The 12,988-nt window shown below is 43.0% G+C and overlaps 1 protein-coding gene across 1 annotated transcript; it reads left to right on the top strand.

The window, feature by feature from the left end:
• Nucleotides 1–4,749: 4,749 nt before the first annotated feature.
• LOC101621182 (tripartite motif-containing protein 34) lies at nt 4,750–11,957 on the top strand. Its single transcript, XM_012725239.1, has 7 exons — nt 4,750–5,228; nt 5,904–5,999; nt 6,862–7,092; nt 9,391–9,413; nt 10,575–10,675; nt 10,970–10,996; nt 11,275–11,957. The coding sequence occupies exons 1-7, from the start codon at nt 4,806–4,808 to the stop codon at nt 11,838–11,840; spliced, it is 1,467 nt and encodes a 488-aa protein (XP_012580693.1). The 5' UTR covers nt 4,750–4,805; the 3' UTR covers nt 11,841–11,957.
• The last annotated feature ends 1,031 nt before the right edge of the window (nt 11,958–12,988 follow it).

Here is a 12,988-nt window from a genome sequence, read left to right as displayed (position 1 = left end):
GAATAATGTACTAGAAAGGTCTTGTTTACCCATCATCCAATTTTGCCCTGGGGTAACATCTTGCCTAACTATAATATAAAATCAAAACCATAAAGTTGATATTGGTACAAACGGAACTGACTAGATTTCACCAGTTTTACAAGCACTAATGTGTGTGGGCTTGTATTCCTGTACATAATTGTGACATCACAGAGTTGTGGAACCACCTTCACAACTAAGATACCGAATTGTCCTGTCCCCACTCATGCTATGCTTCTGTAGTCTCACCCACATTTGTCTTCTTGCACGTATAGTACCTGGAGTCATACAGTACAATCACACTTAAACACGGGGTTTATTTTGGGCCTCCCTGGTGGCAGAGGGTTAAAGCCTCAGCACTATCAAGCTATGGCCAACTACTGTGGCATGAGTTCGATCCCCAGCCAGGGAGGCGACCCACATAGCACAGTAGACCTCTCCTGATCCATCCACTGCTCTCCTCAGTAATGTATTTCAGTAGATCCACCTGTTCTGTTCCCCACTCTGTCTCATATATATGTGTATTTTTAAAAGGCAAGCTTTATTTTCACTCAGCATAATTTTGTTGGGATACAGCATGATGCCTCCTCCCCACCCACCCCTGAGCACTGTAGACTAACTGTCCTTGAAGAAGGCTTTGCCATCCTAGTCTTTGAAGATTTAGCAATCACAGATAGAGGGTATAGTATTTTTGGTATCTCACTGTTGCATGATATCTAAGGGCTGGGAGGCTATGCGGAGCACCATTCTGGGTGATCGTCCAGCCCACCATGGAGTGGGCATTCTTGAGGCTGGGAGGCATGCCTCTGGCTCTATGGCACACACCAAAGTAGCCTCCCTGCAGTAGCCCCCCTGCAGGTGATGATGCCTGGAGACACTGAAGCTGGTATAGGCCCAGGTTGCCATCAGATTTGCTGGTTTTCACCTTTCTTCCCGGTCTACTCTGCCTGATTTCCCAACCTAGCTGTCAGACCAGTTCTGGAAGAATCCAGAGGGTAAACAAAACAGAAATACATGACTCCAGTTGCCCTTCCAGAGGTCAGATTGCTGGCAAAATATATCCAGAACTGTGTGTGCTGGCCCACGCCTGCCAAAAAGACTTTGTACTCATCCTTGAAGAAGTCAAGGGCCTGCATGAAGAGATATCAGATAACATGGCTAGGTTACCCCTCCACAGGGCAGCTTTCTGTGCTGCTGGTAGCTCACATGAGGTAGTTCTTAGCCTCTGTACTGCTGGTAGCTGTCACCTACTTCCTGGCTTGTTAAAGCAGCTTGACTAACTAGATCTGGTCACCTCCCTCTTAGAGAGGACAAAGGCTACAGGTCAGGAAATCTTTGGGATTAATGCCTTTTCCAGCATGCAGGCTGAGCTAGCATCATAACAAAGGAAGGGTCTAGAGAGGCCCAAAGAGTCAAAAAGTGGGTGTTGCCCCATTTTTCCCTTTGAGTTATACATTTGGTATTACATGAAAGCTCTCCAGGGTATTCAAGTCTTTGATTCTGTGAATTTTCTAATCTCCCAATTCAAGGGACATTGATTACAGAGAAGACTTGGAATAGAAACAGAGACCAGCACACTAAGGTTGTCATCTTTTATTTCTTTCTTTTAAGATTTATTTATTTAGGCATCCAGCACTGGGGTACAGGCCAGAGGTGCAGGGGCAGTGACAGGATTCACCAGAGACAGAGTGGGAAGCAGAACAGGCAGATGGACGAAGAACACTGCTGAGGGGAGCAGCAGGCAAAACAGGAGAGGTCTGCTGCACCATGTGGATTCCTTCCAGGATCACCTCCAGTGTGGGGATCAAACTTGCAATGAAGTGGCGGCAGACAGCTGGCAGTGCTGCACCCTAACCCGTTGCACCACCAGGGAGGGCCGGTTGTCATCTTTTAACAAAGCCTGCTTGCCCCAGAAATGGCACTCTCTGCTGACCAGGGTATGACTTAGTCATATTGATAGCTGTGGAAATGCAGGCTTCTAAGTCATTTCTGCAAGTGGGGGCATGAAGGGAAGAGAGCCCTGCTGGGCTCTGCTCTAGGAGTTCATGGGAGCAGAGATGAAATGATGAAACCAGGGTCTTGGAAGGCTGACACTTTCCTCTACTGGAATCTGTGTACTTGCTGTACACTTAACATGTTGATAAAACAACCATTTAGATGGCTAAGAAAATACCAAAAATGGTTGCAAGCCCATTGAATTCAGAAAAATAAAGTTTTAAAAAAAAAAGTGATCGAGAGGTAGAAAGAAAAACTAAGTGACAAAATTTGTCTGATGGACAAATGAACAAATAATGATTGAGCAAATCTATTACAATTTACTCTCAAAGATAAAAACTTTCTTTCAGAGCCTCCAAAACCTTTCACCACTTAAGATCTACACTTGTTCTGAAGGGAAGAGGAGTTAGCACAAGTTGGCTTCCTCCTTTGAATGCAGACAGGTGGTTTTTACCTTCTGACTCTAATAAGAACCATCTGGAAAACTAGGTTTTCATTTATATCAACATCGTTAAGGTACATATTGTTGGAAATAACATGCACTAGAAAAAAGTGTGCTGCTTGATGAATTTTGACAGATTTGCACCTGCATAATTACCACATAATCAAGGTTTAGAAAATCTCCAACACTCAAAAAAAAATCTCCTTGGTCTTTTGTAGCTATTTTGCAGCCATCCGGAAGAGGCAGGGTCACTAGTGGTTCTCCTAAAAAGAGCATTTTGGAATCTTTCATGCTGAATCAGAGCACTGGACTCAAAAGCAGACCAGCAGGCAGTGAGATAGGCAGGCAGCTGCTCAGCCCGCAAGTCCTCAGTCTCCCTTTTACCCCTCTCCCCTTCGTCCATTACATGTACACACCCTCCATGCTCGCTGACTTCTCAGCTCAAGTGTCCCTAATCAAAGGCGATTTTGCCCGTCCACACTCCGTGTGCCATTTGCAATCACACAATAACACGAGGGACAATGAAACCTGGGAGGAAAGCAAGGCCACAGGTGGAGGCTGTAGAGGTTGCTGGAGGGAAGTGAAAAAAGAGCCTCGGTACCCCACGTTCACGTTCCGTATAATTGCCAACATTTCCAGAACCTTTTATCCCTCTTACACCCAACTCCTATACGTCTATCTCCTAGGAGGTGGTGTGGCCCTTTATTTGAGGTTGGGTCAGGGGTGTAATATTGGGGATATAGAACACAAGACCTGATGGGATGATTCAATTTGGCAGGCTAGATTAAGGCACATTCATGAAAATGGTAGGAGATACTTAGTAAGTGGCTAACCTAAGAAGCAGAAAGGATTAAAACAGTTTCCCAATCTCAGCATTATTCATAGCTTGGATTGCATATTCCAGACGCCTCTGTGCATTGTAGAATGGTTAGCTGTGTCCCTGGCCTCTACCAGTAAGTGGCGGTAGCGCCCCTCCTAACCCCTCCTAATTATGATAACCCGACCTGCCCTCAGACTTCCCCAAAAGTTCGCCTTGGCAAATCCTCCCTTTCCCCTGGAGTACCAGGGGGTTAAAGATGTGCCCCCTTCAGTCGTCCTAAAGCTCTGTCGCCCATTTAGCCCAAAAACGTTCCGATTTCCTCTTCCTGCAACGCCTAGAGTTTCATTTTCATTTCTCAGACCAGCCGTTTCATGAATAAACCCTAACCACGCATAAGCCAGTCCCCAGCGTCTTCACCAAACCGGCAGTGAAAACTCCGCTGGAACCTGAAGGTGGGGGATTTTAAAGGGCGGGGCATGGGGGTAGGAGACTCCAGGAAGAGTTAGTTGAGTTTTGTTTCTGCCCACATCAGCTCTCTCACCAGAAGAAAAGCCAGATTGCTGGCTTCCTGCTTTGAGTCAGATAGCTGGCCACTTTGAGTCTGGAGAGAAACGACCTTGAAAAGGAGGTGTCCAAGGAGGGGGTGCTTTGTTTCCTGCAGGTTATCCTCACTTCCTTCCTATTCTACAGTTTCTGTCTACCTAGTTGAAGGGGTTGGCATACTTGAAATGCTTTTTCTTTCTCTCTGCCTGTCTCTCACCCTCTACGGAAGAAAGGTCAGGGGTAAATATTGAATGAAGTTGAATCCCTCCCCATCTGGCAACCACCAAGAACTTTCAGTGGCCCTGTTGACACACCCCACCACCACCCCCTATATATCCCTGCCTGAGGACAGCAGCTTGGGTAGTGGTCCAGTTCCTGGTCTCTGTGCACTCTTTATCCTTCCTCATTCTGGGCTCCCATCTCAATCTATTTGCACTTCCCTAGGTAAGCCAGCTTGTTCAGAAACCCGTTCATGTGGGGGACCTCAGCTACTGTTGGGCCTTTTCATCGTATTTTCTCTTAGATACACCTTTGCATTGTTATCTCACTTCCTCACTATTTTTCCTTTTGTTCAGAGTTAATTAACAGAAGTTGATTATTGCTCAGCAGAAGCCCACAAATTCAGTTGTTTTGCTAAGAAGTAAGCTCCATCAGCTGGCACTGACTAGATCCCACTTTAAGGGTCCCTGTGAGCGATCTGCTCTTTGATTGAGATGTAACTGATATTTATTCTGTCATGTGTCCCTCTGTCCTATACATCCCTTTCAAAAGTTGCTGTGACTGCCTGTGAGTCCATGCTTTTCTCCTGGATAAGTTCCAGTTCTACACAGCTCTTGATTTTTCTCCCCAAGAACAAGATCCAACACATAAGAGGACAACATAAATATATTTATGCCATTCTTTACCATCCTCTTTCAATCTGCCCAGCTGTCCAGGAATCTTTATAACAAGAACATCAGGACAGGAAGGATTCAGAAGAAACGTGCTATGTCTTTAAAAATGCTGGTGAAGTTACAGGAGGAGGGGACCTGTTCCATCTGTCTGGAGTTGTTGACAAAACCTCTGAGTTTGGGTTGTGGCCACAGCTTCTGCCAGGCCTGCATCACTGGAAACCAGGAGGCAAAGAACACAGGAATGGAGAACAGCTGTCCTGTGTGTGGTGTCAAATACTCCTTTGGAGACCTGTGGCCTAATCAGCATCTGGGCAACATAGTGGAGCACCTCAGAGAACTCAAGTTGAGCCAGAATCGTGAGGAGGAGCTAAAGAGAGATCTTTGTGAGCACCATGGAGAGAAACTACTGCTCTTCTGTAAGGAGGATAGGAAGGTCATTTGTTGGGTTTGTGAGCAGTCTAAAGAACATCATGGTCACCACAGTTTCCTTATGGAAGAGGTAGTCAAGGAATGTCAGGTAGGACCCAGTGTGGGGACAAACAGGGCAGAGCTAGTGCTTGATGGGAAATCTCATCTCCCTGTTCTTTATACACCCTGGCCTTATGGTCCCAAGCCCTGTAATAGCCTGCTCTCTCTCAGCTTGCAATGCCTGAAGAGCTTTTTTTGTGTATTCTTTCTGTAAAGGTCAAGCCTAAAACACAGATTCTTGGTCAAGAACGAGAGGTTTTCCTTTTTCCCTTTTTGTTGTATGGGCTGGGGAAGTCCTTCACAGATTGATCTCAAAAGAGACCAGTTTACAGAATCTGCAAATTAGAACTATGACCTGGGGGAAAATCTGAGGAGGTAAATGCAATGTCCATTGCTCCTCTCCACAGAATGATTGCTGGTGAGCATCGTGCATTGAATGTGGAAATAGTGTCAATGAGAGGAGAGAATTCCCCTTCCTGTAGTAGAGTTGATACTTAAAGAAAAAGAGACTTGAGTTAATCATGCTGAGGGATTGGTGACTTCCATCACCCAGGGTGAACATTATCTTCACTTCCTCAGATTTTCTCCCAGGTCATAGTCCTTATAATTATAGATTATAATCCGTTGCTGTAAACTGGTCTCTTTTGAGATCAACCTGAATTCTTCCCCATTTATTCTCTCTTTGGATGTTGAATTTGACTCTTGTGTGATTCTTCTCTCACAGGAGAAACTCCAGGCAGCTCTGAAGAGGCTAAGGAAGGAGCAACAGTTAGCTGAGAAACTGGAAGTTGATATCAGAGAAGAGAAAATTTCCTGGAAGGTAGGAGGAGACACATCCCTGAGGGATTTCTGAACAATAATCTTTGGTCCCAATCATAAAGAATCCCCTTCCTCTTTGTTCCCCAGCACTGAATGAGTCCAACAGCCATTTCATTAGCTCTTTTCTTTGTCCTTTTGGGTATGGATTGGCGAGCAGACATGCTACAACTACATGCAGATATTGGAACTGAACACACAAAAAAGACTTGGGTTCTCCCTGGTGGTGCAACACTATGAAGTTATTCACAGCCACTGCAGAATGAGTTTGATCCCTGGCCAAGGAAGTGACCCACATGGTCCAGCAGACCTCTCCTGACCTGCCCACTGCTCCCCTCAGTAGTGTATTTCAGTCAATCCACCTGTTCTACTCCCTACTCTGTCTCTGGTGAATCCTCTAACACCCCACACCTTTGGCCTATATCCCAGTGCTTGTATGCATAAATAAATAAGTCTTTTTAAAATATAAAGATAAGATGTAATCGTGGGGAAGGTAAGGGAACTCTACCTTCCATTCTTTTCCAGTGAGTGAGGCTCTGTGGAAAACAATGGATAAAGCACCAAATTTTTCCTCAAACTTCAAAAGTGGAAAAGTGGTACTATAGGGAGGTGTGAGCATCTGGGACAGGTGTCTACAACCTAAACCTCCATCAGACTTTTCATTTTGCCCAGAGTTTGCTTAAGTAAGGTTTGAAGAAGGAATAATAGGATAAAAAGCAACTTTTCCCAAAAGTTATCCCCTTTCTTTACTCCCCTCCTAACTGGAATTACTGGGGGAAAATATTCCTCATCCTGGCTCCTAATTCTTTGTTCTGTAAACTCTGTTTTATAGGCTCATTTTACCTTTCTCTCGTCCATTCTTGCAGTATCAGATACAGATGGAAAGACAAAGGATACACACAGAATTTAATCAGCTTAGGAGCATCCTGGACTATGAGGAACAAAGAGAACTGCAAAAATTGGAGGAGGAGGAGAAGACGACATTGGATAACTTAGCTGAGTCTGAGGCTGAGTTGATTCAACAGAGCCAGTTGCTGAAAGAGCTTATCTCAGACCTGGAGCGTCGCAGTGAATGGTCAGAGAAGGAGTTGGTGCAGGTAAGAGGCACCTTCCTTCTCAGACTCTAGAGACACAGTTACCTTCTCTCCTGTGTTCTGGTGCATCAGGTTCCTGTAGCCCCGGAAGCCCTTCTTTGCCATCCATCCGAGATGTCATGGGATAGTCAAAAAATATCCGTGGATGACAGACATAATATCTTTTGGCCATAACCCTTGTTTTTTCTTCTTCCATTACAGTAATTTTAGTTGATTTCTTTGTTATCCACAACTAAATGACACTAATATGAAGAGTAAAAAACTCTCTTTTTTGCTTATAGCTGCCCAATGGCTTTAATTGTAGGATCGCATATATTGGTGCATATTGTACAAGGCAAATGAACCCATAATGGTGACAATGTGGAAATGCAGATGGTAAAAAGAGAAGTTACAGGTGTGGAATGGGTTGGCTTTGTAATAAGTCTAAGTATTTGGACAGAGATACCATTTTTGACAAGTAGATGGAGAGGAACCAACATAGTTATATATATAACCTAATATATTTTAAATATTCTGAGTTGTTGATGCCACAATTTAGATCTTCCTCAATTTAGATTAAATAGAACCCACTTGGAAACTAAAATCAGAAGAGGAGCAGCGGTTTCATAGAAACTCTGTATAATGATTTCTTTAAGATTATGGGTTCTGCAAGTGGAGATAGATTTACCTGTTCATTTGCAATAGAGATGAGTTTGATTCCTTTTTCTTGCCTAATTGTTTTGATAGGAATGTCCAGTTCAATGTTGAATAGAAGTAGAGACAAACTTGTGTCTCTTTAAGGAAAGAGTCTCTTTAAGAGACTTCCTCTTTAATGATTTGATTTCTCACCATTAAGTATGATGTTGTCTGTAGACTTTCCAGATACCTTTTATTAGGCTTAAGAAGTTCCCCTCTATTCCTAATTTATTAATTTTCCTATTTTGCTGTTATCATGGAAGGATGTTGAATTTTGTCAAATATTTTTGTCTATTTAAATCACCATGTGTTTTTAAATCTTTTATTATGTTACTATCATGTGTTATATTGACTGTTTTCTTTTATGGGGGGTTTATTTTTTTTTTTATTTCCTTTCCAAGATTTATTTATTTGTGCACACAGAACTGGGGTACAGGCCAGAGGCTCAGGGGCGGCGAGAGGCTTCACCAGAGACAGAGTGGGGAACAGAACAGGCAGATAGACAAAGCACACTGCTGAGGGGAGCAGCGGGCGGGTCAGGAGAGGTCTGCCATACCATGTGGTCATCTCCGGGGCAGGCGGGAATCGAACTCATGCGGAAGCGGCCTTAGATTCTCAGTGCTGTGCTTTAACCCGCTGTGCCACCAGGGAGGGCCGGTTTATTTTTTTTTTTAATTGATGCATACAAGAATTGGGGTAGAGGCCAAAGATGTGGGGGTGAGAGGATTCACCAGAGACAAAGTGGGGAACAGAAAAGGTGAATTGACTAAAATACACAGCTGAGGGGAGCAGTGTGGGAGACAGGAGAGGTCGGCTACAACATGTGGGTTACCTCCCTGGCAGGGGACAGAACTTGTGCTGCAGTGACTATGGATAGCTTCATGGTGCTGTGCTTTAACCTGTTGAGCCACCAGGAGGGCCATATTGGCTGTTTTCTTATGTTAAATCAATCTTGTATGTCTGGGGAAAATCCCACTGGACAAGATTGCATAATCTCTTCTACTTTGCCAGATTTGATTTACTAGTATCTTGTTGAAGTTTACATCTACATACATAATGGATATTGCTCTGTAGTTTACTCTCCTTGTGATGTCTTATCTGATTTTAGTGTCAGAGCAGTCCTGGCTCCACAGAACTAAATAAGAAATATTTCATCCTTTCTGTTTTGGTAGGAAGAATTTATAAAGTGTTTGTATTGTATTATTTCTTCTCAAACCTTTAACCAGTGAAATCATGTGGGACTGGGCTTTTCTTTGCCTGTTTCTGTTTTCCAGTCAGTCTCTCCATGTTTTAGGTATTTATAGTTTTTGAATTCTAGAGTCACTATTGGTAGTTTCTGTGTTTCTAGGGGTTTGACCATTTAATCTGGGTTGTTAAATTTGTTGACATACAGTTGTTCTTAGTTTATGTTCCTTTCAATGGTAGTACCTCCTCTTTCATTCCCAATTTTAGTAACTTGCTTCCTCTTTCATTTTTTCTTGATGTAGGAAGTTGTTCATTTGTTGATATCTTCAAATCATTCACTTTTGGGTTCTTGGATTATCTCTATTTTTTCCTTTTTTTTTTTATTGACCCTGCTGTATTCTACACTATGCACTATGACTCACATTTTCTTTTTTGTCCTAGGACAAGAGTGGAATCATGAAATGGTGCGTATAAGTGCCCAGGAGTGGTGCTTTGTGTTATGAAGAAAGGCTTGTGGTCATGAGAGTTATCTGGTAGTGAATCAGCATGAAAAATTCTCACAGTCGAGAAATTCTCATGTAGTATCATTTTAAATTGGGGATCATAGATGATAACTTAAGTGCACCTTATCTATGGAAAATGGACCAGATTGCATGATAATGAATTTGATAGTTAGAGTTCCAGAGTTAGGCTAGTAAGAATAATAGGAATAAGGGATTTGGCTTCCAAGCTCCTGTGACTTCAGTCATTTATTGCACCTTCTGCCCTTACTCTGGTTCTTGTATTCTGCAGGAGCTTGTCTTGTTGCATGGACAGCCTTGTCAAATTCAAAATAGAGAGGGCAACTCCTTTACATCTACTCTATTTACCTGGAGATAGAAAAGACCAGGTCATTCTGCAAGATTCTCTTTAGATGTCCTCAGATGCTGAAGGCCTCCAGGCTGACACCCTGATCTCACTATTAATTCTCCTTCTGTGAACACCTTGATGCAGCTCATGTGGGAAGTGTAGTCCTGTGTCCACAGTCATCACCCAACCCTGCAGTCAGATGTCTTACAGTTTAGCACTCACTCATGGACTCCTTGGCCAAGTGTTTTTAACGTTTTCTCAGAGAACTTAAACGTTATTTGTGAGCCACCCCACCGGGGTTCAAGCTTGAGTTGAGGTATAGATTAATCAGCTCTCCAGAAAAAAAAGGCTGACCTTGCAGCAAAGATCCCAGCCCTACTGCTGAGGACCTGGGAACACACATCTCTGGCCCCTTCTTGGGGTCACAGTGATTTTCCCACCTCTTACATACCTTTTACTTAAAGGTAACAAACCTTGCTCCTATATGTTATTTTATATCATTTTGTATTGTTTTCATGAAGTATCAAGGGAGGAGTTAATTATTCTACTTATAGAGGAATAAACTGCTTCTTAGCATTGGTGGCCTTCCCAGGGTCACACAGAGAGTAAGCAAAAAAGTAGACAGGAGCTCATTTCCTGGGATCCCAGGATCAGGAGCCTCCCTCCTCCCTTCCTCAGACTTCACAAGGCATCAGTAACATGGAAGGGAAAGAAGGCATTAATATTGGAGGGAAGCAAGATAAAAGATACAGGATCACATTTTTTGTCATTACTAGGAGTGAGATCTGGACACTGAAGAAGCCAAGACCTGTTTCCAAGAAGCTGAAGAGTGTATTCCGTGCTCCAGATCTGAGTGGGATGCTGGACGTGTTTAGAGGTGACAAGGGCCAGGGCAAGAGTATAGATGCAGGGTTCTTATGGCAGACACACAGCTGGGTATCTGGTGTAGGTTCATGGTCAGATAAAAGGGGGAGGCAGTTCAGAGACAAAGAGAGGCTATTGAAGTGATTTTGTCTAAGGGAGATCGCTGGGTAACTGGTTAGCCTCTCACTCACCAGTGCCTAGATAATCTCAGGGTAACTCCCTCTCCTGCATCTCCTCAGAGAAAGAGGGGCATTTGTGCTTTAGTATTTGTTTCTAATCAGTACTTTCGAATCTTCTTTCATTTCAGAGCTAACACACGTCCAGTGCTATTGGGGTAAGAACTTGTAACAGAGACCTCAAATCACTGTGTTCCATGTTCTTCCAAAGTTTATAGCTTTGATTAAATCTCATGATTTTGCCCTATAAAGTCTGCCTCCCTCAAACCCCCTCCTTTCTTTTTCTCAGTATGTGTGTATATATACATATACATCTATGGTCAGATGTGTGTCCCCTTCCCCAACCCAACTTTTATCGCCTTCCCCAGTCCAAGGTTACAAGTTCTTCATAGTCATCTGCTACCTGATCTTTTACTTTTTTTTTTTTTTCCTGCAGTGGACATTACACTGAATCCAGTGAATCTAAATTTGAATCTTGACCTTTCAGAAGATCAGAGACAAGTTACACCTGTGCCAATTTGGCCTCTGAAGCATCATAATTATGGCATCGTGAGCTCCCAGTATTTCTTCTCAGGTAGACATTACTGGGAAGTAGATGTGTCCAAGAAGACTGCCTGGATCCTGGGGGTATACTCTGGGACATGCCCCCACAATGGCCAGTTTGACATTACACAAAACACAGATCATGGAAATGTTTACTCCAGATACAGACCTCGATTTGGCTACTGGGTTATAGGGCTACAGAACCAGTCTGAGTACAGTGCCTTTGAGGACTCTGCCACCTCTGACCCCAAGGTCTTGACTCTTTCTGTGGCTGTTCCTCCTCGTCAGATTGGGGTGTTCCTAGACTATGAGGCAAGCATTGTCTCATTTTTCAATGTCACAAATCATGGGTCACTTATGTACAAGTTCTGTAAATGTCGCTTTTCTCAGGCTGCTTACCCATATTTTAATCCTTGGGACTGTCCAGCTCCCATGACCCTGTGCCCACCAAACTTCTGAATCTTCTGTCCCCTCCCCCGCTCCTTAGAGGTTGCCTCTTGGCACCTGAGCTCATCTGCACCCCTCACACCATCTTTTCTTTTGCTGATTTCCCACGTACCTTTAGACTTTTTTACACATCCATGGATTCTTAGTATCAATATTTAGTTACTCAAATGCTGAAAATGGGATTTTAATCTCAAAAAGGACATCTGATCCTTTTTAAAGACAGAGCAGTTGGTATGAAATCTTTGCCTTCCATTTCTCCAGGTTTTTCTTTCCAACTTATAAGTCCTTGATGTGTTCCATTTACTTTAGAATTTACTGCTGTGTGAATTCTCTTTACATATGCTATTAAATTGGGTGTTATTCTCATATTAATTTGTGTGATGTTCATTTATGCATCTAGTCTCAGAAAAACTCACAGTAGTCAGGGAAGTTTACCCTGCACCCAGATAGCTGTTAAAATAGAGATATTAATAGATGTATCTGTATATACTTTATGTAACTAAACTGGCAGGGACTGATAGCTATGTGTAATGAGTATTATTTGGGTATTGATAGCAATGTTCGAGAGACCTACTGTTTTATCCAAAGTTTTCTCCTCTGTTCAATCATCTTCCTCACTCAGTTCTTCCTCAAATCTAACTCGCACCCTTTTGCTCCTCTCCCTGTGAGTCCCTGAACAGACTGCATATCCTTAACATTATGGGACTCTACTCTGAAAGAGATTTAACTGAGAGATTTCAGGTGTTGTCAAGTGATTCCTGGAAACCTGGGTGAATAGGAAACTTGAATTCACAGTTTTCTCACAACACTCAATTTTTCAGCAGAGCTGAGACTACCAGCATGTTTCACATTCCAGCAGACCGTGTTCTGAGTTACAGGGGCTGCGGGGGAACTTTCTCCTTAAGACTCTGTGATTCTCCTCCAATCATTACATCTTCTGCTTTAAGAGGAACCAAAGAAAAAATGCCTCCCCATTTGTCACATGGGTTTTTAATATTATCCCATTTGAGAAAACCTTAAGGCATAGTAACAATTGGTAAGGTTAAAATTTGCTAATGGAGACAGTTTAACACTATTACGTGAAATTTTATTTTTTTTAAAGATTTATTTATTTATTCATACAGAACTGGGGTACAGGCCAGAGATGTGGAGGGTGAGAG

This window comes from Condylura cristata, unplaced genomic scaffold (genome assembly GCF_000260355.1).
Source record: "Condylura cristata isolate star-nosed mole 26May11 unplaced genomic scaffold, ConCri1.0 scaffold00015, whole genome shotgun sequence".
Classification (NCBI taxonomy): domain Eukaryota; kingdom Metazoa; phylum Chordata; class Mammalia; order Eulipotyphla; family Talpidae; genus Condylura; species Condylura cristata.
The sequence above is the reverse complement of the archived record's forward strand: the minus strand, read 5'-3'. Positions and strand labels throughout refer to the sequence as shown.